Raw genomic sequence first — 25,537 nt, 5'->3', positions numbered from 1 at the left:
TTATCCCGATGGCAGCGACACAAGAGTTTGTTCGCCACTTGGACGTAATCGTCATCATTATAACACCTCTTTCACTCTCTCACTCTATCTATATTTTACTATATCTAGAGGTTCCTCATATTATATATACATACATAGGTATTACACTTCAGACCTACGTCGACGACACAGACTCATACATCATTCACTACTTGTATATACGACTGTATATATACAATATACATATACAGGGTGATTCACCAAGCATACCCACCCCTTTTTTTTACAATGCAGTTATTCAAAATCAATGTTTTGGAATTTTATAAGACTCTCAAGATAATTTATACTACTTAAAGAAATAAAGAATGTCTTGTGAAGATAAAAATGTCTGTTTTTTAAATGGCAACCAATGAATATGATAAATTATTTATTGGATAATTTCTCTGAAAATGTTGACGTATCAAAACAAGAATTCGAACGAGTAGGTTTTTAGTTAATGAACTTTGCATACAAAGATTATTAGATCCAGAATAATGAGTTTGGAAAATATGGGATCTATAGTAATTTGAATTAACTTTTAAATATTTATAATTTATAAAAACAGTAGCTTGTATTGCCACACAGCACTCTTTAAGTAGTAGGCACATTCAATTTCAAGAATTTGAAAATGTGGTCTTTAAACTGTAATTTAAAATGTTCAAAAATCAATATTTGAATAAATTCATTATTAAATCAAAAAATAGGGGTAAGCATGTTTGTTGAATCACCCTATATGAAATACTATAACGTATTTATATACGTATGAGTCTCACCTCACGCCATTCGCTCGACCATTGTATATATACTAAGTTCGTCTGTCTCATATTAAGTATTGTATTATAGTGTTACAACATTGTCTCTGCTTCGGGCGACACTTGTTTGGTGTGCGCTCGTTAACCCTCGCGCTTTAAGTGTCCTCCTCAAATGCAAGTCCAGACGTAAATATTGTTCTCGTAAACGGAGCTCGACTGTTGTACACATTGTAATTATTCAGACAAGTATATGGATAGACAAACGATATACTGGAGGGGGATTAAAATTCCCCCTCGCGGCAACCTTATACGAAAAAAAAAATTATTCATTTATAATATATTAAATAATATTTTAATTTGTAATTTCTATTAACTAATGTGTGTTAGTGACGGCGGTGAAAACTCTTAGATTATTAAGTGCCAAATGAAGAAGAAGAATTTGAGCTATAAATTCCTTATCCCCTCCTCCACTACCACAATTTTTTTTGTTTACTTGCCCCACGGTGACGGCCAAATATAATACAATGGCTTGATTGTAGTTTTTTAGTTTTTACTACATAATAAAATAAAAAACAATATTTTTGGCACAGAAAATAATTCCTGGCCTAAAATATTGTCTCGATCCCTATATTCTGAACGTGTACGACATTAAATATTTCACCACACAGTTGGGTATAGTGAAGAGAATGCAGTATATTCAAATATCAAGATATTCTTCTCTAATGTAACCAATTTAAAAACCACAATTTATTTTATTTTTTTGGCTCTATACGCTGTATTTGCGTGCTTTACGGAGACTCCAAAATTAATTTATATCCTTATAAGTTATAGACATTTTTTAATTTCAATTATTCCATATTAGCGGCTATTAGATGTAGATTTACAAAATATGTTTTTTAACAGTACAACTGTATAAGTAATGTTTTACATGATAAACTTAGATTCATATTTGATTAATAATATAAATTATAATGGTAATTACGATTAATTAAATATATTTAATATTGTACGTCATATTTAATCAAAGTTAAATGTTAACAGTGTTAACACTATATTTTATTCTAGATATTAGTGGCTAAAACGGTTATTATAGCCCATAACAATATTTCTTTAACACCTTATCATTTTTATAAATTCACATATTAATAAAATACTAAGAATTTAAATTTGATTATTTAAATATTCTAAACAATCGTTATCTTTTAAATTCTAAATGAAACGAGTAATGTAGTTATTAGTTTAAAAATAATTAATATTTATTATTATGTTAATTTTATAGATTTTGTCTTATAGTAGAGACAGAACATTTTATGTGACTTATTGGAAATTATGTCCAGTTAGGTTAGATTTACTTTTTTTTTTATTTAGGTACTTGATTGCATCTGCTTTATAGTGTTATAACTTATAAATTATAACATTAACTAAATAATATTAACGATATATTAGCAAAAATTAGCAACAATTAAATTCAACTTTAACTAATAAAAACTATTTTTTCGAACGTGATGACTGATGAAATTATAATTTTTGATACTAATATCCCAATAATCAACGTTGAAATGAAACGAGGGACCCAAATGTCTGTAAACTGTGTTTTAATATCAATTTAATTTCTATAATTTTCCCTATTATAAAGAACCATTCTTCCTAAACTCCAATTGCCTTAATTTTGTCTTGATGGTATTTAAATTCGTTGAAGTAGTAGTAAATTCATATACACAAAGGTATCTCACAAGCTGTTGATTCACAACTCTTCTCGTATAAACATCTATTAAATACCAACATATACTTATAAGTTATAATTATCTTATAAACTACTCTTTAAATATTCGAAAATTCTCAGAAAAATATTCTCCTTTAAAATAAGTAATTGAAAATGAGTATGTTTTTATTTAACAAAGTAAAAACCTAATAATCATTATCACAATTACAATAAAAAAGGTGAAAGATATATTTTCAAAAACGTTTATACTTTTCGAAATAATGAATGTTTACTGTTCAAAAGAATCACTCATTGTTCACAATTTAATAGAATACTGAATAAGTCAATAGTTTTTGTGTTACACGCATAATTGTATACGTATAGGTATAGACACAAATAGGCTTCAACTTTTGTATGTGCCTAGGTTATTTTATGAAAAAGGGGAAATGTTTTTTTTTAATGGTACCTATATTTTTTTATGTCATGTAACCGGTAAGTTATTTAGGGAACTTAGGCCTCTCTAACACCCTATTAATTACACCTATGATTTTTGAGTGCAGAACACTATGAACTAATTTTTATCATAATCACTATCATCTTGTTAGGATGGCGGCCACCTGGTATTTTTTCAGGACACCTGTACCCAATGGTATTAAATATTCATTAAAAATGTGATAAATAGGTATAATTAAAATTATTGATCAAATGATTAGAGGAAGATTAAATAATGATTTATTTTTGTCTTACTTCTACAAAATGACTTCAGGTTAAAACACATTTTGTATAAATAATAGGTACAGAAGGCGTGAGTGAGAACGTTTGAAATATATTTATTTTTTCAGATCACCCAGATGAAATTATTGTGTTTAATTTGGAGGGTCGAAAAACAGCTTTTTTAAAAAAAAAAATAATAATTCAAAGTACAGTATGCAATAAATTTATATTTAAAATATTATATATTGAGTTTTCAGGTATGCAAATTGTAAAAAAATGTATAAATTTTTATTGTTGTAAGAATTTTTTCAATTTTATTTTCAAGCATTAAATAAAGATTTTAATTACAATTATGTAATTCAAATATATAGTATAATATACTATATCGGTACCAACTATAACATATACACATAGTATAATATACGTATTAAACTGTATAATTCTAAATAATTAAATCAATTAAAAACATTTCTAAGTTTAATTTAATGCATAAAAATAAACAAAGCAAAACTATGATTGTTTCCCGATTTAAAAAATTATAATAGTCCTAATTTTAAACCGTTTAGTATACCAATATATGATTTCAGTATATTATAATATGTCTAAGTTAAATATTCAATTATACATCTAACCTAAGTTACAACTTACAATATACATATTATACACTTCTACTTCAAATATTTTTAATACGAGAAACACCCGCGAGAAATGCGTTTTTTAATTAGACAGAGATAGAATACAGAAAATGAACTTATTTCTCGGCTATTATTAACAGAGCATAGATTTTAAAGTAAGTGTAAAGAATCCCGCGGACACCCACGTCGTTTTCTGATTCAATCCAGTCGACTTTATGTAAACAATTTCGTTCTAAAATTTTACACACCCATATAAAATACACTAAAAAGTAATTTTAAAATGTTGTTTAATATACATTATACACATTAAAATATTATACTCTTATTGTTACAAGTGTTTGAATAAACGCTGTTTACAACCGTGAAACCGCATATAGTTGGATATAGCTGTTACTATTATTAAAATGCAAACAATTTAAAACTTACGAAAAGCACGTCTTCTTCGCCCTGGAGCTACTCCTAACATCACACATATTATTTGTCGATACTAGTGTATATTTATATTGTGCATGAATTCATATATTCATTACCGTACTAAAAATCCAGTTTTGTCTTATATAATAATGATAGCGGTCGGTACCTATACTAACCTATACTCGTACAATTATCCAATAAGTACCCACATACAATATTTATCGTATCGAATAGCCCGCCTTTAGAATCTATAGCTAAAAATCAAAATAATACAAACAACACATTATTCATTTCCAATTTATACAATTGTCAGGTTGATTATTAAGATAGGTAGGTAGGTACCTACTTACCAACTTTTTTAAATCTTGAAATATTACTTTTTCACAAAGACTCTCTTGTAATAAATTATTTTGTTAATAAAATATTAAATAAAATTAAAAACAACAATATATATGCATTAATTTTGTCGTACTTTTACCAATACACTGCAGTTAATGTGATACAATGATGTGTAATGTAGCTATGTTGGTACTAATCATTACGTATTCAATATTGATTACAATATTAATTGATAATTCATACAAATCTTAACACTAATAAGATTTTAAATAATTTCGGCTTTTATGTATGTATCTTGTATCTACCTATTATTACTTCATTATATATGTGTCTATTATATTCCCTCGTTCATATATTATATATATGTCCAGTATTGATTATTTTAATATGTATATATTATGATATGTTCGTGTTCAGTAGTCAAAATGCATATAGACACGATATTTTACAGCTCGGGGCAAACAATAATAATATTATGACTTCGTGATATACGATGCAATGCATTGCTTCTTATAATATCGCTTCAAGTGATATTATATTCGTCGAACTAATAACGCTTTATATATATATATATTGGTGTACGTATATACGATATACATATAATACACACGCGTTACGTTATGTCTATGAAATAAATCCTACTTACGAGGGTACATTAAAATTGTATTGGACGAAACTCGTGTAAAATACACAAACATGCGTCGAAGACACGAAACGTACACGTATAATACCATACATATTATTATAATACATACTAATAGTAAATTCGGCGGTGGTATAACTGAAATTCCATGTTTACAATAATGCGAGGTACCTATTATATATATATACCGTATTATATATGTTCGAGTTGTTTGTATACATATATCGTGAACTTTGAATAAGACAAATATTCACGACCGGCTTTTATGTATCATCAGTTACACCGTATATTATATATGGTTATATTGGTTATACCAAACGCGGTCGCCGCTTTTCGGACGATCAAAGGCGATGTTGCAAAACTAGAAACTACCGCCGCCATCATCGCGGTGGTTCGTGTAATAAATTAAATTAAAAAGAGTAATAAAAAATAAAAGTAAAAAACCAGACCAGCGCGGCAGCGTGTATATGTAGGTATATATTACCATCGCGTATCGATTTGGGATACCAGAGTGATATTGTATATACGGACGGATCTATGCAGCAGACATGGAATGTAGTAACCTATGTATATTTAATAATATTAATATATACTTGAATAGCTAGCTGAGCCGCCACAGTATAAAATTATATAGGTATTGACCAGCGACTACGTTGTACGCAAGACGCACGAGCGTCTGCGAAGCCCATTTAATAGGTACAAATTGTCTTCGAAAGCTACCGCGTTCCAATGTGTATATAATATAATAATACAAATTACCTAACCCGTGAAAAGTGTCTGTGTATAAGTAGACGATCACGATCGGAACAACGATTTTCGCGTACTGTCTTGTCGGTCGCGATTTATACATATAGGTTTATAGGTATAATGTCCGTATATATATATAATATTTTATATTTACGTAATCACGTGTATATACTGCAAATATATTATTAACACCACAAGTGTATTGTATATGTATATACTTAAATAAATTGATAATTCTCAGTGATGTTTCTATATAGTTTCCGTTTCCGAAGACTAAACGTACTATTTTATACACCTGTACAATACTGTTACATTGTATTGCGTGTTTAAAGTTATATAGCTCGAAGATGCTTCCGATCGTATATACACTATACTATAAATAAAGGTAGATCGACGCTGCGGCTGCTGTCCGATTCGATTGTTATCTATAATATCTATCGTCCTCGACATATCTAGTCGTTTCTAAAAGATTTTTCGCTTGTATAAAATTGACTTTGAATCAGTCGTCAACAAAAAGTATATGTATACCTAATAAATAATAATATATTCTCAATCTCAGCGGTCACCGGTATAGGCGGTAATAGTTGTTATTAGTTGTTTTATGCCCATATATACGTGTTTAAAGGACGAGTGTACACACACATGCATATATTATAATATTATGCATAATATAAAACCCGCAGTTTTTTATGTAACAAAAGCACAGTGATTACGCATATTGAATCAACTAAACAATTGTTTCTTCCCGGACACTTCGACACCCTTATCCAGTCCTACGTCATTATGTTTGTTCGTTTTTGATCCCGTCACAAAGCACTGTATGTAGGTATGTACACATATAATATATACGTGAAAGAGGAAATGCCCGTGGCGAAATTCTACGAACTGTAACGGACTGTTGCATACAATTATACGGTTGATATTAAAAAAAAAAACACAGAACAACAACATTATATAGGCAGTTGTACTATGCAGTTATCGGTACCTATTGTGTTCGTATATACGATACATACAATATTTATGCATCTGAATTCGTAAAACTGTATCGAATGATTATTATAGGATGTCGAGGAGTCGCTCGGGAACAATATCGATGGAGAATCAAAGATTTAGGTCGAATGGTTTCTTTCAATACCGTAATACATATAATACTAATATCGTTGATGTGTGGACGTTCCCCTTAAGATATAATATTATAGACTGCATAATAGAGTGGTCCTAAACGCACATTTAACAACAATTTATCTGATCTATGGAACTATGTAAGACATTCGTATAAATTATTAAACGTAAATACTTAAATTGTATATGATTTCAACTTTCAAATAACAATATAATGCGTCAATATTATACGCACGTTAAGTGCCCAATAACAATAACAATAAATAAAACTCTACACACTATACAACAGACTAGGGTATAAATGTGTATAATGTTCACTTGAAATTTTATTCTTTTTATCAATTATATTATAATACACGATTAACCGTGTCGATGAAAAACTGTAATCATTGTATGAACGCAGTGTTATTTACGCGGTACACGCATATTTTTTATTATTTTTTTTTTTTTTTTTTAAGATCCCATAACCATTTTTCTTTAAATTGTCGAAGCAAATAAAAACAATAAAACAACAATTATAATATATTCTCTTTCTCGATAATGTACGTTAATTTGTTTTCCTTGTTTTAGTTTCGATACAATAGGTATTACAATCGTATAGTACCCAATACAGTAATACCACAAACTCCAATCCTGCCGGCGTTCGTGCATACTAAATAGTTCACGTCATATACATTAATACGAATTATACCCCACTGGTATATGCGTGTAATGAGTATACACAATATTATTAACTAGACATATCATTCGCGTAATTAAATGATGTTCTTGGAGGGACTCCAAGTGGATTATAACACCCCCAAGTCCTAAAATATTAAAAAATATTTCTGGATGTTTTATTTTATTATTATTATATCGATTATCTATTATAAATTAAACAGTGGTTATATCACCATGAAAATCTATAATTAAATAATTATTATTCGAATACAATTTTAATTGCGTATAACGAATATAATATATCTACGATCTACCTATATAACTATATTATAATATAACATTAAAAATTATAGTTTGTAAAGAAAAAATATTACAATGTTTTTATTAGCTATATATTCTCTAAATGATTTCTATATTATTATCCTAGCAATGTATGTGTATTGTGTGTGTGCAATCATTTTTCGCCTCATTACGTTTTTTATTACAATGTAATATAATACATTATCCAATTAATTTTTTTATTATTATTATTATATTTATTTTACATCATTAAAATCAATTAGGTAGTTCTGTTCTATTGAAAATCGTAAATCACCCACCCCAACTTTAAGAAAGCAGCTATACCCTTCAGAAATTAATATGTAAGTACACTAATTATACAATCATTATTATTTATTCATTATAATTAATAACAAATAGCTCGATAAAATTAATTTTGTAGTAATCCGCAGGGTCATTCCAATTAAAATTATCAAAAAGCAACTAGTTTAAAAAGTCATTAATTCTAACGAGAAAAAATTTCATCTCGATTTCGATGTGTTTGAAAAGAAATAAAGGCTTAATCACTAAACCAATTTAAACTAAATAAATCAATTCATCAAATTGTGAATCTTCTAGAATTAAGAATTTAAAAATATTTATATACCGAAATATCATATGGTGTATTTATGTACAAGAAAACATCACGGAAATAATTACCAGTTATCATTTTAAAAACACCTACTACCTTAATCAAATCAAAAATTTAAAAATACCCATTTCAATTTTTGTAAAACATTATAATATTAAATTTTCTTGACTTTTTGTAAAACTTCTTTGGATGTAAAATTAAATCTGCCTACATCAGACACATTTTGGACTAATAAAAAATTCATAAAAAAAACCTACAGCACCCTCCCCCACAGTACCACAGGCTAATGGCTACAGTTGTTGAAGCCTCAATCCCTCCCCCGCCACAAAAAAAAAATATGGATTTCTATACCTACCAAAGTACACCAACTAAAAACTTGGAAACCTTACTACATTTTAATTCATAATTTACACAGATATAGATTCCATAATGAGGAACTGGCTAAAATAGATTTTTGACAAGAAACATTATCTTATGTCTTACATAACCAAACGAAAACCCTGCTTTCGCCTGCCAATATAAGTTTTTTACATGTAACTTACATTAAATAATAATTTAAGAACTAACCCTATGTATGATTGCGAATATGACTAAGGATTATAGTCGTAAAAAATCGTGAACAATCAGCAAAATTATGTCAAATATTGAAAAACATAAACCGAAACCCTACGAAAAAATAAATAAAACATTTTTTGAAAGTGCTGTATTCTTTTGTGGTTTCCACCGGATAATATTAAATTATTCTTAAAAAAAAAAAAAAACAATTTAGACCTAATATTCATGCCTACTTAATATGTCTAAAATTGGGGGGTTAGTTAACTTAACAGTTGTATAACTTTAACACCCCTAACATCTCTAGATGCATCAATGATAACATATTACTATAATTGTTTTTCGGGTAAAATTCAGAATTTATAAAATTATAATCGTTTTGCCGCCATGAAATGCTCATTACAAATACGCGTTTCTCACGTGGCGCGTTCGACAGTAATAATTTAACACGTGCCGAACCCGTTCTGATAAAAATCACATTAGAGGGACTCCGGACTAGTATAACTACCGCCCCATCAAATAGTTTCCGGTGTCGTCAGTTATCCATTCACATAACACACAATACACATCTTATAAATTATTATTAAACACACAATACTATGTAAGGCACGTCGGCTGTACCGGTTATTTGCACGATACTTGGATTCACTTTCGACATTGCGCGTAATGTAATATATAATATTATAATATTATTAAAATGTATTATATATTTATATTTACAGTATTTACGATACTACGTATAATAATACGCGTCTCGGTCACAAATTATTTCGTTGAGAACGGCCTCCACGCATCTCCCGCCTAAGTTGGGTTAGATATGACTCACTATATAATATTGTACGTCGTTGAGACTAATGGAACATCGAAAATCGTCGATAGGTACCACGTCCGATGCTATATTTATATCTCCGACGCCCGCAGCAGCAGCAGTCGATTCGACATTCGGCGGGTCGCGCGTAATAATTCTCGTAACTCGTGAATAATAATAATAATAATAATAATAAAACCACTCCAATACCGTCCAAGGACGGAAGACCTTTAAATCAAAACGTCACATAAATATACAGATTTACATGTTAAGAGGAGAAAAAACGGCAAACTATACGCCTGGTGTCTCGCGGCGGTGGGGAGCACTGAGATGAGTCTCTTGGAATGTCGTACCTACGCACAATACTGGTGATTAATTGTCTACTTGGCGACCTAATGGATTTTATTAATTGCCGCCTCTCCACCCGCCATCGTACCACTCTACAAGACACGCGCCCACCACACGCTGGCTGCCGCCGATATATTTGTTCCCACCATAATAATATTATTATACTAATTAGTATTAGCCAATACACTTAAGAATAATATATTATACTTTCCCATATTATAATAATATATACATATATATATATATGATATACAACTATAATATATAATACTATTGTCGTATATTATACCATATTATATTATAAAGTGGCGATGATAGTGGTGGAGGTACTGTGGAGTTGGTGTTAAACAGGTTCCCGAAACACAACACTATAAAAATATTAAAGGATATATCATATCCTATATGGCGTAGGTACTCTATCCGTATCACTTTATACATTTAAATATTAGGTATATAAAAGGTATACATGAAGATAAGTACACGTATGTAACCTATATGTATATTATATTATACTTAATTGAACAGAAATATCACATAAAAAACAGTTCAAATTCCATTATTATTGGAAGTCATGCGTGTGGCTGAGAACGGATGCATATAAATGTATAATTATTTTATATATATTAGGCATCAATATATCATCAGTCATCATGTTGATCCTTTTACCTTTATAATGATAATAATTGTGATCTGGAGTTTGAACCAAATTACGACGTTTTGTATTTCTCGTTTTATTATTACCTACTACTGTTACTACTACCACTACTGCTACTGCTACTGCTACTACTACTACTAATAATAATAATACTAGGTCTAATGCATGAAACTAGAACTATGAGCTATATAGTAAACATGGGACCCGTTTCCGTCGATAAAATCGGCGTTGTCGTCGACCGAATTCCTAATTTCCGTCATATAATAATTTGTTGTTTTTATTTAAGGCATAATTAGTGTATCATAAATTATATAATAAAAACTCATCCGACCAACGGCTGGGCAGGTACTCACCCAATTCGCGAATAGATGGTAATTGCTGCCAACACGTAATCAAACTGCATGAACCGGAAACGCCGTGGCATTTGCATGTGACTCTGGATTTCTTGAGCACAGCCTACACAACAAAGTTGACGTAACAAACATTAATAACAAACCAAAATAAACACCTGGAAATAAACATTTATAACACGAATCTTCTGGATTAAAGGATATTTGCTATTCATTTTTAGTATTTTGCGAAATCCGTTTTCATTTTTGTCCGTTAATATTTAGTATTCACAACATTTGCGTTATTATTTTAATTTTGAATTCTAAAATACAATTGTTTACGAAAATGAATAAATGATAAGTTGCTTACTATCAGTATTCAATTAAATTGTCTACATTGCTATAATATTCAAATATTAATTAATATTTTAATTATAATAAAAAAAAAAAAACATCTTGATTAATCAAAAACTGTTAGTTTATACAAAATATAGTGTGTACTATAGTGGTAATAATCAAATATATGCATATACCACTTAAATGACGTCAAAATGTATATTATGTAGGTACATAATTTCACTATAATTACTAGAACGTTAAACATTCGACGAAGTATCATTTAACTATATAACATATACGCACAATAATAAATTATCTTATACGCATGCTTGTCAAATTGTCTTCAATAGAATAAATTAAATAAATTAATAGAAAAAAAACCCAATGACAATCAGGCATCGATACATCATCCTTTTTTTAAATTGTTGAGCTAAGATTATTAAAATGTACAAACAAGAAATATCATTCTAATAAAAAACGTGAAAAAGTGAATTACTTTTTGTTTGATAGACATACAAATTATATTCTATGATATACACATGTCATATACCTATACATAGCTGTGCAAATAAGCGAATATAATTATCTAAAAACCCATTCATAGAAACACTACGAGACAGCTCCAACATCGCGTGTTTTTTATAATATTAAATTATATTTTCGTATAAATTTGTAAATAATTACGTTTTGTATGTATAATATACAAACTAAAATTATTTATCAAAATAAAAATTAACTAGCATAGTTTGATTATAATATGTGCTCAGTGACATGAAAACCTAACTCGTTTTTAAGTTTTGATTACAAATATTTTATATATTATATTTTATGTTATTTTACTCGAATCCACTTCGAGCATGACCTCATCCGTACGTATATACAAGCCAATGACCACAGATTTCGTCCGTAAACACTAAGCGCATATGGAAAGTACCGATATTAAAAAGACAAATTGGTTAAAAATGATTAGACATAATATGCACCGCACGCGTAATAATAGCTTGTCGTGCTATCCAGCTACCGCGGGATCTTTTTGAAAATTACCGCATGGTATGTATATATAGTGTGGTAGCAATTTTACTGGGCCCAACCCACTACACATAAGACTGTATACTTAGGAAATAATAAATCATTATAATATGCAATAATATAGATATAGGTACGCGAGCGATATTCCTGCCCACTTCGTTTAATGATAGTATACATATATGCAATGTATTACTAATTATATTACAAAATTAGCTTTTCTCACCCGTCTGCCAGCCTCATTGTTGTGCAGGTTCATCAAGTTTCGACCTTGTTCCGAAGAGCCATTTTTCGACTGTTTCTCCTTTTCTTTAACGTCCAGAAAGACTTTAGTGAACCTAAATACAACAAATAACAAATATTATTAACAAACATAATTTTGTATTTTATATTACTGTAATATTGAACTTGATACACTAGCGTTAAAATCACTAAGTATCCATTAGTATCCTGCTTCTCATTTTTTATTATAAATTGATATCCATGCATAACTGTATTAATACACTAATAATACGACGTAATAATATACATTTTAATTATGTGTGTATGTAATATTTTCTGAAATATATTTTATTATATTTTTCTATCTTCAAGTTAAACATATCCATCTTTAATATATGAATTTATTGAAATCAAAATTCACAATTTTTTTCTATAAAAATCAAATTATTTTTTTCCTTTATCCAATTATTTCAAGTCCGGTTTAACATTTCAATGTCATAAATAATTATTCAATATTTTGTAATATATTATTTATAAATATCTTAACATTTTTTAAGCTCAACAGTATTTCATGGTTGTAAATTATATATAATCTATATATCTAACATTTTCAAATTTGTAAGTTAAATGGTTAAACTCAAATGTATCTTGGTTTTCTTGTATTTAAATCACTTATGAGTTATAGATTTAGTTACATATTTCATAAAATAGTATAACAAGTAAAAGTAAAATAACTAATCAAAACTGCAGTCAATAATTACACAAAAAAAATAAAAATAAACTAATGCATAATATATTATGTTTCTAAATACCAGAGATAGTTAACGTACAAATTATTTGTAATTAAATGATACTAGAATTTCTTCCAACGTTGTGAATTTTTGAGCTATAATTTGTATTCTATCGTAGGAATTGTATATAAACAAAAAAATCTATCGAGAATACCAGATTACATATGTATGTGTGTGTGTGCGCGTGTGAGTAGGTATACGTCGCACACATAATATATTATAAACGGTTAATAAATATTGTTAATCGTTTTCACGCAGCACTCATAAGTAGTATTCTCATTGAACGTTATAGATACGAAATTATGGATGACGATAGTCGATAATTAATCGGTACGAACCCATATATTTTGTTTATGACTATAATAGTTATTAAGTACAAGTTCTGAGACCCGTCTATGTAACACTTGACCAAGCTACGGCTATAATAATATATGACTTTTTGACAACTATAATTTCGATTTAGAATTTAGAATTTATTCCAACGCAGTCCGTACTCCCAACATCCCAACTTCATAATTACTATGTTTATGTTAGGTTAAAAAAATTAAAAAATTATCATGGCATTTTGTACCTACCTATAATATATATAGACCTATTTTACAAAATAAATGGATTGTACCTACTTATAATATGTTTCTGTTTTTTTTTTTATGCTTATTATTATTACTCGAAATATTTGAGATAATATGTTAACGTCCATCTATACCACGCGGTTAATCGTTGTGGGGTAAGTAAGAGCTGATTAGTATAATATTATTATATATATATGTATACTATTCCGGAAGCTAATCAAGCCGATACGTCAGCTTCTCACCTGTAGTACATACGATATAATTGAAGCAGGAGGTCGCGGTAAGTCCGCTACGTCACGCGTCGCAACGCCAACAATGCAGGTATATATTATTATATTATATTAAAAATTACCACCGAAATAAAAATCACCTACACGCATGTATATAATATAATGCCAATGGGTGTAAATGCCGTGGCCGCGACGGGACCTGTCCGTTTAATTGGTTTTAGACAACCCGCCCGAAAATTATATTGTAATTACGAGGGTTACCGCCGCCACTACCAGTTATCCTATAAGTACTATACATTAGCCGGTGTTCCCATTAAGAAGCAATAGATCGGTCGTGCGTATAATATTATAGGTACACGATGAAAACAATGGCCTCTCGCAGTCACGGTACACACCGTAGGAATTTTAATATTATGTGTGCTCCGAGAGAACCTATATTTATTTTAACAGCTTCCAGACCGCTATAAATCCATGACTCAATAATAATAATAATAATAATAATAACAACATTATATTATATCATATTGTAAGTATAAACTATACGATGTGGTGGGTATATATAGGTACATATATGCATATCATAAAGCGGTAACAATAATAATCTTTATGTATAATATTAATTATTAATATATATGTTGGTATAATTGGCTATCGGCCGTAGTTCTCGTATACCGTATACGTATATGATTTATATATATATATATATGAATACTGAACACATAAAAAGACCGCTCAATTGTGGTGGTTTGAGCGGGAAGCGGGCATTGCGATTGTATATGTCCGGTTGCTATGACTGTGACAGTATATAGACTATTAGAATTTGTTCATAAGGGTGCATATTATTGTATATTATAACAATAATTTCCTATTTCAAAGCAGATCTTTTTTTTGTTGAGAATTTCAATATATAAAAAAATTCTGCTTCAAAATATTAAGTTAAAAGTGTATGATATTAATATAATCTTTACTATCATTCAAAAAAGTAAAAAACGTTTAAAAATGATAACAATAAAAATAGTAAAAATGTCATATTTTTAGATTTTTTGTTTATAGAATGAATAACTTATGAGGATTCTTGTATATAATTTACAAGCCTTAAGCATTGAACATTTTATAAATGTTAATGTAATTTTTAAAACAACGATAATTTCAAGTAGGTATCCATAGGACTGCTCGTTTTAGAATCACAACAAAATAAGAAAATCGATTTTTTAGAAAACTAGCCGTGAATATAAAAATTCCCAATTTTTTTCTGTGGATTTTCACAATTATTTTATAAAGTATTGGGAATTTTAAATTGTTACCTCCGAATTTTCTATCAAAAACTACCATATTTATAATATAAGTATGATAAATAGTATTACAATAAAATATAGGAAATTATGAACAATAATAAGAGTACTTTTCCTATGTTAGGTTACTGTATTATAAATGTCTGTTATATGTATAAGTAAATAATAAACTTGTTCAAATATAATTTATTGTAATACCTATACAAGTGGCATAATTGAGACCAAATATAGAAGCTATTATAATATATATATTTTTATATTTTTACAATTTAATAATTTTTTTATGATTTAATTAATGAAAACCGCTCAAAGGCATATGAACTCATACACAAGACCCATATTTAATATTATTTTACTTATTCTAAATTTGATATACAATTTTATTACATTATATTTTATAATATTATATTACTTAACTATTATTTAGATTGTTGGTATACTTACGTATACATTATGCATTATTGAAATGGATAATTTTTTATACGTAAAAATTCTGTATACATCAGGTGATTTTTACGTAATTTATCTAATTCAGGCTTTTAAAAGAAAGAAACAGGCCAATAACTTTAAACAACAAAAAAAAACACTACTAAAGGGAATACCCCGAAATTCATATATTTCATCTGCCCTCAAACAAATAAAAATAAATACTATATATAGTGAGTTAGAACACTTGGAACTACATATTTATTTATACCTATATAAACTTCCATTATAAAATTTTATATAATCATTTTGTATTATAATACAATCGCATCTTCATATTATATTGTACTTAATTCGGCTAGCCAAAAACACCACCAGTAAGTACCATTGGCTGATATTAATGAAATATCTGTAGCGCCTGTGTTTTTTACTACTTAGTTTGTAAATGCATTATTTATTGTCTCGTAATATACATATAATAAAATAAAATATGTATTACATTCGAATAAATAATGTGCAATTGATAAGTACAAGCTGCACATTAATTATTAAAAATGTTTTTTTCTATTTTCAATAAATTTTTTATTGCACCTCCACCGAAAACTCAAACCAGTTTCACGTGACGGGCAAAAAATATTCTTACGCGTTGCGTAAAGTAGTTTTTTAGCTATCTGTTTGGAAATATTTACCTGGTTAGCGATTATTTATATTTTCAGAAACGGGAACAGTGAAAAAACTCAACTATAAAGTGTTTCTTACCTACGTTGAAAAATGTTTTTTTACGACCTCCTGTCTGCGTTATCGCTTTACACATTTTCGTGGACAACAATTTTTCGGTTAATCGAACGAATTCTTTTTTTGTCTTTTTTACAAACATAACAAAATAAATGTATAATAAGTAAGTAGGAAGGTAGTTGTTATAACTTCTGAATATATACATACGTGCTTTACATTATAATAAAAGTAATAAATTACAAGGCATTGACATTTTACATCATTATTTACTTTTAATTTGTTAATGCTTACCTACACAATTTTGAATTTTTTAGGTAATATAATAAATTATATGAACAATATCGTTTCACAACATTAGAAATTTTAATTATTTATTTATTATTTTTAAGTAACATTTTGTACATAATATCATGCTTTAATAATATAAAATATAATTAGTGATGCGAATAAATACGTATACGCGTCTAGTTTAATCATACATTACAAATTGAATACATTTGTTCAATGTTCTAAACTATTTGAGTAAAAGTATTCAAATACTTTTTTTAAGTAAGTACTTAATTTTTATGGTATTTTTAAGTTAGGTTTAATGTATTTATAATTAAAATTATAATAGATAAGTGAGAATTAAACAGTTGATAATTATTATATTTTGAGCTTAATAGCATTATATCTATTTGGAAAATATCAAAGGTAAAATCATTTTTCAATCATTACATAAATTCGATAAGGTTCATACATTTTCTAAAATATAAGAAATTCCACGTCACTGTACATTTCATATAACTATATAAGGAAATAAGAAATAACAATGGCATAACTAACTCTATACATATACATATTATATATACGAGAACGGGAGTTTACAACTGTCATCTCATGGTGGTCTAAGAGCTTAGAATTGTAATGACTTTCATATAAGCTGACAATCTGTCATTTAAAAATGTGCCTGTTTGATCTGATTGATTGCATTGTTTTTATTTTCTGTTTTAGTCAATATTTACTGTATACGATTCAGTCGAAGTCAATTGGTTTATGTAATATACATAGCTAATGATATATATATATATATATATATATATATATATAAAGACATTTTTCATAATATTATATAAAATGGGTTTAACGAAAACAAGTTAAAGCAATTTTGCTGATATTATAGTTAAAATTATTTTTCTTGTTTATTCTGATATTGTACATAATTGTTATTAACGTTAAGGAACAAAAGTTAAATTAAATCTGAGTAAACGATCTGTTAATGTTGTAAAGACGTGTTTTAATTGTTAAGAGTTTAAACATCATAATTTCAAGTATATTTTAATAATTTCTACTCGACTCCAGCGTAACCACTAAGCTAGTTATAATTAATATTTAATAAAATTAAAATCGCATACAATTTGCGGTTATTGAAGCAATTTCTATATACACGTTTTGTAAGATATATTTTAAATGAAAAATATATTTAAACATTAATTTCATTAATTATACCAGTCTAATAGTTTTGAAATTTTAAAACTGTGTTGTGCATGTTAATTAAAATAAGGGTATTTATTTTCACATCTATAATGAAAAACTATTTTGAAAAATTTCAAAAACACACTTACTTGTATCCGTATTCCATGTTATCTCCACAACCGCCCCAAACCCAATCTCTTCTCAAATCCTTTGGTCTTCCCGATCTCGAGCAACTGCACGTGTTTAAACGACCGTCTCTGCAGGCACGGGCCATAGCGTGCGCAACGCCGGCTGCTTTGATCGCTTGCACGAATGCTGCCTCGCGGCTGTCTGTAACCGACATAAACACATAATATTGAATCCAAACGGTTTAAACGCATTAAATCAAAAATAAATACTACAAAATGGAAATCAAAATAATACATTTATACTATTTAAATAGTATAAACATATTGGTTTATACTTTACCATCAGCTACAACTGCAGTCTGATATGCCGAAAAAATATCGCCGGTATAAAATATAACAGAAATTAAACTAAAATATATCTATAATATAATATATAAAACTTAAATAAACAATTTTATGTATTTCAAAAAATATAATATTGTTAATCTTCCATAATCTTCGAACTTTCGATTTGAATAATCTCTAACTATTTTTTTTACTCTTTCAGTCCAACTAATTACCTTGTTCTTTTTATTTAATTTCAGTTAGGTTTAATTGACATCTCTAAATTAATATATTGAAGAACGATGAGCAGAAAGTAAATGAGCAAATCCATTGTTAAATGCTTCACATATAGGTATGTTTATTTTACCCTATAGTCACTATTTATATAAACACATTTATTATCTCCTAACATTCATTAATATTAATATTTTATTTTTACTACTTACATTAATTTTATTATATTCTATATATTTTTATCATTTTTGTCAACACACTTCTATTTATTATTATAACAATATTATATCATTTGAAATATATAAGATTGTCTATTATAATATTTAATAATAATTATAATATTATAATTAAGTTGCAGCTATATTTTATACTGGTAATATTTATTCTATGTGATATATTGGTTCCACAATATTTTATTTAATAAAATATTATATCAGCGATATTTTTTCGGTAATTCCTGCAAGCTTTAGAAATTTAAACTGTTCATTAATCAGTATATAAAATAAATACATTCATAGGTATACTAATATATTTTATACAGTCTATACTGATTTTATGTTTTAAGATACCTTTTGATACTTCGAATTTGATTTCTTATATTATATTTATGTATTCAAGGATAATAAATAGGTTTTAAGTGCTTTTATTTAAAAAAATATATTTATTATAGCACAACAATTACAATGAAAAAATAAAACAAATAAAAAAAGAATTAACATTTTAAATTAGGAAACCAACCTTGGTAATAAAATATATTAGAACTGAGATTGATTAATAATATGTGTGTCATATTTGTCTTAATTTTAACAATGTTAAAATTTTACAGCATATATTACCCAAGAACATATTAAAGTACATAGTAAAATGTTGACTACATAATACATTACATACGTAGGTACAACAAAGCATTAAATAAAGTACACACTATAAAATAAATCATTGACCTATCAATTATGCAGTTGATTAATTAAAACAAAAACTATATGCCTATATATTACATATACATTTTAACCAGTAAAATTAATATATTTATATTTTTATTTATTGATGATTAAAACAAAAAGTTGTTTAATATTCAAATCGCATATTTAATCAATTTTTCAATTCATACATTATTTAGGAGGTTGGCCCACACGACGTTTCAGAGATTGTTTAATTATTTTTTATCATAAATTTAAAACATAAAAATACTAAGGATCTAAGAGATATCAACCCAAAAACCCAAATAATATTATACGGATATACTGGGTAGTTCTGTATTAATTATTTCATGTTTGAAATAATTTTTTTTATAATTTCATACTCAGTATAATTTGAATATATTAAGATAGGTAATTATATGAATATTCTCGTAGTATTGATTACATAATAAAATATGTATACGACAAACTACTTGATTTTATAACTATCTCGTCATTTGAATTAATGCTTATGATTTAATAGGAAGTTTTGACCTTAATTTTTTATCTCCAAGGCTTTTAGAGCACCTTCTTAGTCCTAACCAAACTACACCTAATTTGTAAGCTACAAAGGATCAAAGCACGGAGGACTAAACATAAAAAAATATTGGTTAAAATTAATGTTACTATACATAAAATTGTAATACTTTATTTTGATTTAACATTACATAGACAAACTCTATAGTTACACGTGATCAATAAATTTCCTATAATGTGTATAATTTAGGTTTTAAAGATGTTTTATACGCTATTAAAGGAAAAGCAAAATTATATTATAAATGACTCAGATTCATACATCACTTAATTTTACTCAGTTTTGCTGTAAACAACATCATTCGAAATTCTAATATACCTCTTTATGACGCTATTGCGAATAAACTACACTCACACTCTTTCTAGATTACGTGTCTGTGCATAAAATATGATAAATAAAAACAAGGACAGAACCCTTTTTGTCCACTGCTCTTATTCGGTTAAAATGAATATAACTAAACTTGGGGGGACATATTTTGTCCCCTGTAAAATGGACATCCCTTCTTGGATGAAATATATGGCACTTTTTCCCCTATCAAAAAAGAAATGTATTAAAAACTGTCACTCGAATATGAAATAAAAATATTTACATTTGCGTTAAACTTAATAATATAATAAAATATTTTTGGTACACTCAACACTTTTTAATGAATATGAAGTTTCGATTTTTTTTTTTTAAGGAAACTGAATAATAAGTTATTGTTTTGACGATTGCTTTGTCTTATAAACCGCATTATTTTTAGATTTATGTATTTACTTTATCTAAAAGAAATGAAAATTGAAATAAAAACTTTATCTAGAAATACTTAAGCGATTGAAGACAATAAGATATTAAAACTTGATTTTTAGTATAATTCCAAATATGCATATGTACTGTAACGTCACCCCTTTTACTACCGTGCAAATTTATTTTATTTAACAAGGACAATAAAGACTAATTTAACTATATTTATTAAACTTAATTTATTTCTTATTTAATACTCAACTATTAATTCTAACTATATAACTATTTACAGGACTGGCTTTTACTTTTCGTCCCTAATTTTTCCGTTCGAGAATCGACTGAAACTCTTTAATCTCTCCGACTGTCGAATACTTGCGATTCTTCATGGCTATCTCACACACTCACAATAGATCTGCCAATATGCCACATATTCTTTTTACGCCTGAAATTTAGACCTCAGACGGAGAGATGAAAATGACAATGATAAATATTATCGCATAAGTACAATGGTGTTATGCCATTTATTTACTCTATTCCATTAAAATAAATTTAACAATAATACAATTCCCACCAACTGCAGCCAGCCTCCTTAAATGCTACATTACTGGCTAAATTACTAATCATATTTCACGATTCTTATTTGTTTTCAAACTGTTGCACAAATAATATTTATCAATTTATTTTGATTTTAAAAAATCCACGATTAATAGACTAGATCCTAGAAAATTCCTAACTACCCTAAAAGGAATTGTAATTCTACCAAAAATAACAAACGCGTCAATAATGCCGAGAAGTTTTATAGGTTTGAGACATTTTTAGTATTTGGGTATTCTAAGGTATATACGCAACCCATTGTTTTAACTGCGAGTCTTGTAGGTAAATTTACGGCATCAATTCATCAATGTTATATACACGGTAAACTCACATAATACATTATAAAAGAATATTTTAGAAATTACATGTCCTCTGTTATATTATGTCATATAATTAATTGGTACGTACTTGTTTGCAAATCGGGCCCGAGGAACGGCGCACCAACGTTTTCGGCGGTCATGGAACAGTTCCACCGTCGGTGCAAGAACTGCGCTCGGCATTCAGCGAGTCCCGCTTGTACACCGTACCGGATAGAGGCCAAATGTTCCTCGTAGAGCAGGCACAGCTTGGCCTGGCCCGCAGAAAGACCGGTCACGTTGTTGCACTTTGGCGGCGGATCCGTAGGCAACGCCGGAGGCAAAGGCGACGACGACGGTGATACGAGCAACGGATCTCCCATCATGCTCATCGATCCGCCGCCGCCTACCATCGTCCGAATTTCACCTACGGAGACATCGACGCCCCCAACCCCTACACTGCCGCGAGATGGCTCCGGCGGCGTCCACGACACCTGTTGTGCGTACGACGGCGACTCTTTGAAGTGCCTACAACACACGTAACATAAATAAGCGTTCGATTATTATTGAATATAATATTCCGTTGTTAAATCATTGCTGAATTATAGTTAAATAATGTGTTTACATATAATAAATGTATTACTTTCAATTATTATCACAATATTATATATCTATAACATATTTAGTGTGTTTAAAACAGTTACGCCATTTCATACACGATAATATTGGGTATAATACAATAATATGTAGCTGTAAAGCAGTGCTCAGTTTTTTTGCAGAAAGGAGTAAAAATAAGAATTTTCAATTATTCTCAGACTATATTATTCCAAAAAAACAAACAATTTAATTTGTATAAAAAATTAAAAACATAAACATACAGAAAAAATATTGAAAACGTTAATTTTTATATTTTATTAACATTAAACGATATGTTATATAGGTAACAGGTATATATATAATCAATAGACAAAAATAAGCCTAAGAGAGTGGGGATATGACACGCTTATTTCGTTAGCACGCCTCTGATATGTAAAAGTAAATTATACTAATTTTCATATATTATTGTGTTTACATAATTAAATGGAACATTCATCCGAGGACCGGGACGGCGTAGGAAGCATCAAGAAAGCATCAGAGTCCCTAGAAAACGCTGAAAAGTGCTACCATATTATGTTAACGATAAAATGTCATACTTTTACAGTAATCTTTATTTTAATTGTATACAATATATTTATGACACACGATAACATTTAATCGGCACGAAACATATTTTTTGCTACGTCGAATACGATTTTGAAATGAATGCACCCCTGCACAATTACCTATATACACACAATGTGCGCCCCTGCAGGCGTATTAGGCACAGATTTCCATGTACGGAGAGGCGTGGTCGTGTCAATCAGATCAGCAAAATATAGGTCGTAACTTGTCATATTTTATCGTAATATATAATCTCCATCAGAGTAAAAACGAAACGGTCCGAGAGGACACCCAATTAGTTAAACGTCTACACGCTCCCGTGGTCCTCGAATAACGAGCTCCGCCCTACAGCCGACAGTACGCTTATCACACCGATCGTCCGTATACAATTAATAGCGTATAAGTCTGTAAATATAATATTGTAGGGTATTAAGTCCACGCGCGGCGGACGTCGGGCCTTCTCGTAGAGCTTTTTATGTTCTACGCGGCGTATAGCCGGTGCACGCGAGATGACGGGGTAAAAGGCGGGACGGCAAATGCCATATATTATGTATTTTACGTACACATATATCTTCTCCTATTATAAGCAATGTTATATATTTCGGTGTGTACATACACTCGGAGTGTGCGCGTCTGCTGCTCGCATATACCGAGGACCCGAGGGCAATTATATATATTATAAAATATCGTAAACGTACATATTATTATTATTATTATTATTATGTATACATGCAGCGAAAGCCCGTTTCCGGGTGGGCGGTGCAGTGAGATGACGGGCAAAGGGTTGAGACGGCGGGAAGTATAACGACTTAATATACCGTCGACTGTGCGGTGTAGTAATAGCAGAAGTGGCGGGTGGTGGCTACGGCGGCATCGTCGGTTGCGGTGGTGGATGGTGGTATAGTCGTATATAGTATTGGAGTGCGGGACTGTGCAACGGGAGCGGCAGCGGTATAAGGCGAGGGGAGTTAATATTTCATTTGCATTCGTTCGACCGTGTATAACTAACTATATTTCACCGAGCGCGCGCGAGCGGTAATCATAAAACGCCGGCGGGCTCTCGAGACCGTATGTATATATATATACGTATTATATGATCGTCAGCGTGTGTACCGAGCGGCGGCGACGACGGGACGAGACGGGACCGGCTCCCGGGACTGCGCGGCCGTAAATATAATTGTACACGCGATATAGCGAAGCGAAAGACAAGAAGCGTACACGGGGCGGCTCTTCGTGCGCACCGAAAACAAACAACGTGTTGTATGGTAATAATATACAGTTGAAACCCCTTGAGCGCGGACCACTGTACACGGTTGTTCGGCGTCTGTGGGCCAGAAAGCCGCCCGGAGATGATGCGAGTAACCGGACAACGTAGTTAATTATTGCTAAAACGTTTGAACTTTTGAAGGGGATTTTTTTTATCGTTTCCCTATGATATAACATTTAATTTGATTAATTAATTAATCGTGTTTTAATTGTTACTATATTATATAATATAATATATATGTAACACTAGCTGACCCGGCAATGTTTCGTTATTACTTGATTTTTATTGTATGTATATTTTTAGATCAAATGAACATAATTGAGCTGTTTGGTATCAATTATTGCATTTAGTTTAAATTAGGGCATTTGTGCAATATGTAAGTTACTGCATGTTAAACATTTACAATATGCACAATACCATATTTCATAAACTATATAAAACGGTTATTACATAAAAAAAAATATAAATTATCATTAAATTGCTTGTCAATAAATCATTAAATATTAATAAAATGAAGTAATATAATATTTAAAAAGTTTTTTTCAATTAAGTAGGTATAGTATAAATATAAGATTAATTTTAAAACAGAAACAGAAACAATTTCAATGCTTTAAATCTAACTGTACACTTTACGAATATCCTATAATATGAAATCAATAAAAATCATCAGATTTGTAAATTGATCTGTATTCTGTATCAGACTTTAAATTACCATGTATAATATTTAAACATTTTTTAAAAAAGTATTTTTAATATAGACCATAACTGTTTATTTAATGTGTAATTATTTTGAATTGTGCGACAAATCGCAATGATTGTATATTACATTTTAAATCTTACG

At 29.2% G+C, this 25,537-nt stretch overlaps 1 protein-coding gene across 1 annotated transcript in view; it reads right to left on the bottom strand.

The window, feature by feature from the left end:
• LOC113551462 (protein Wnt-5b-like) overlaps nt 1-25,537 on the bottom strand; it is a 64,238-nt gene that overhangs the window by 4,996 nt on the left and 33,705 nt on the right. The window contains exons 2-5 of the mRNA XM_026953713.1: nt 22,342-22,757; nt 18,586-18,766; nt 12,940-13,051; nt 11,373-11,475 (exon numbers count right to left, since the gene is read on the bottom strand). Coding sequence (XP_026809514.1) covers nt 11,373-11,475; nt 12,940-13,051; nt 18,586-18,766; nt 22,342-22,757 — 812 coding nt within the window. The remainder of the gene's footprint in view (nt 1-11,372; nt 11,476-12,939; nt 13,052-18,585; nt 18,767-22,341; nt 22,758-25,537) is intronic.

Source organism: Rhopalosiphum maidis, chromosome 2 (genome assembly GCF_003676215.2).
Source record: "Rhopalosiphum maidis isolate BTI-1 chromosome 2, ASM367621v3, whole genome shotgun sequence".
Classification (NCBI taxonomy): Eukaryota; Metazoa; Arthropoda; class Insecta; order Hemiptera; family Aphididae; genus Rhopalosiphum; species Rhopalosiphum maidis.
This window is presented reverse-complemented; position numbering and strand designations above follow the sequence as displayed.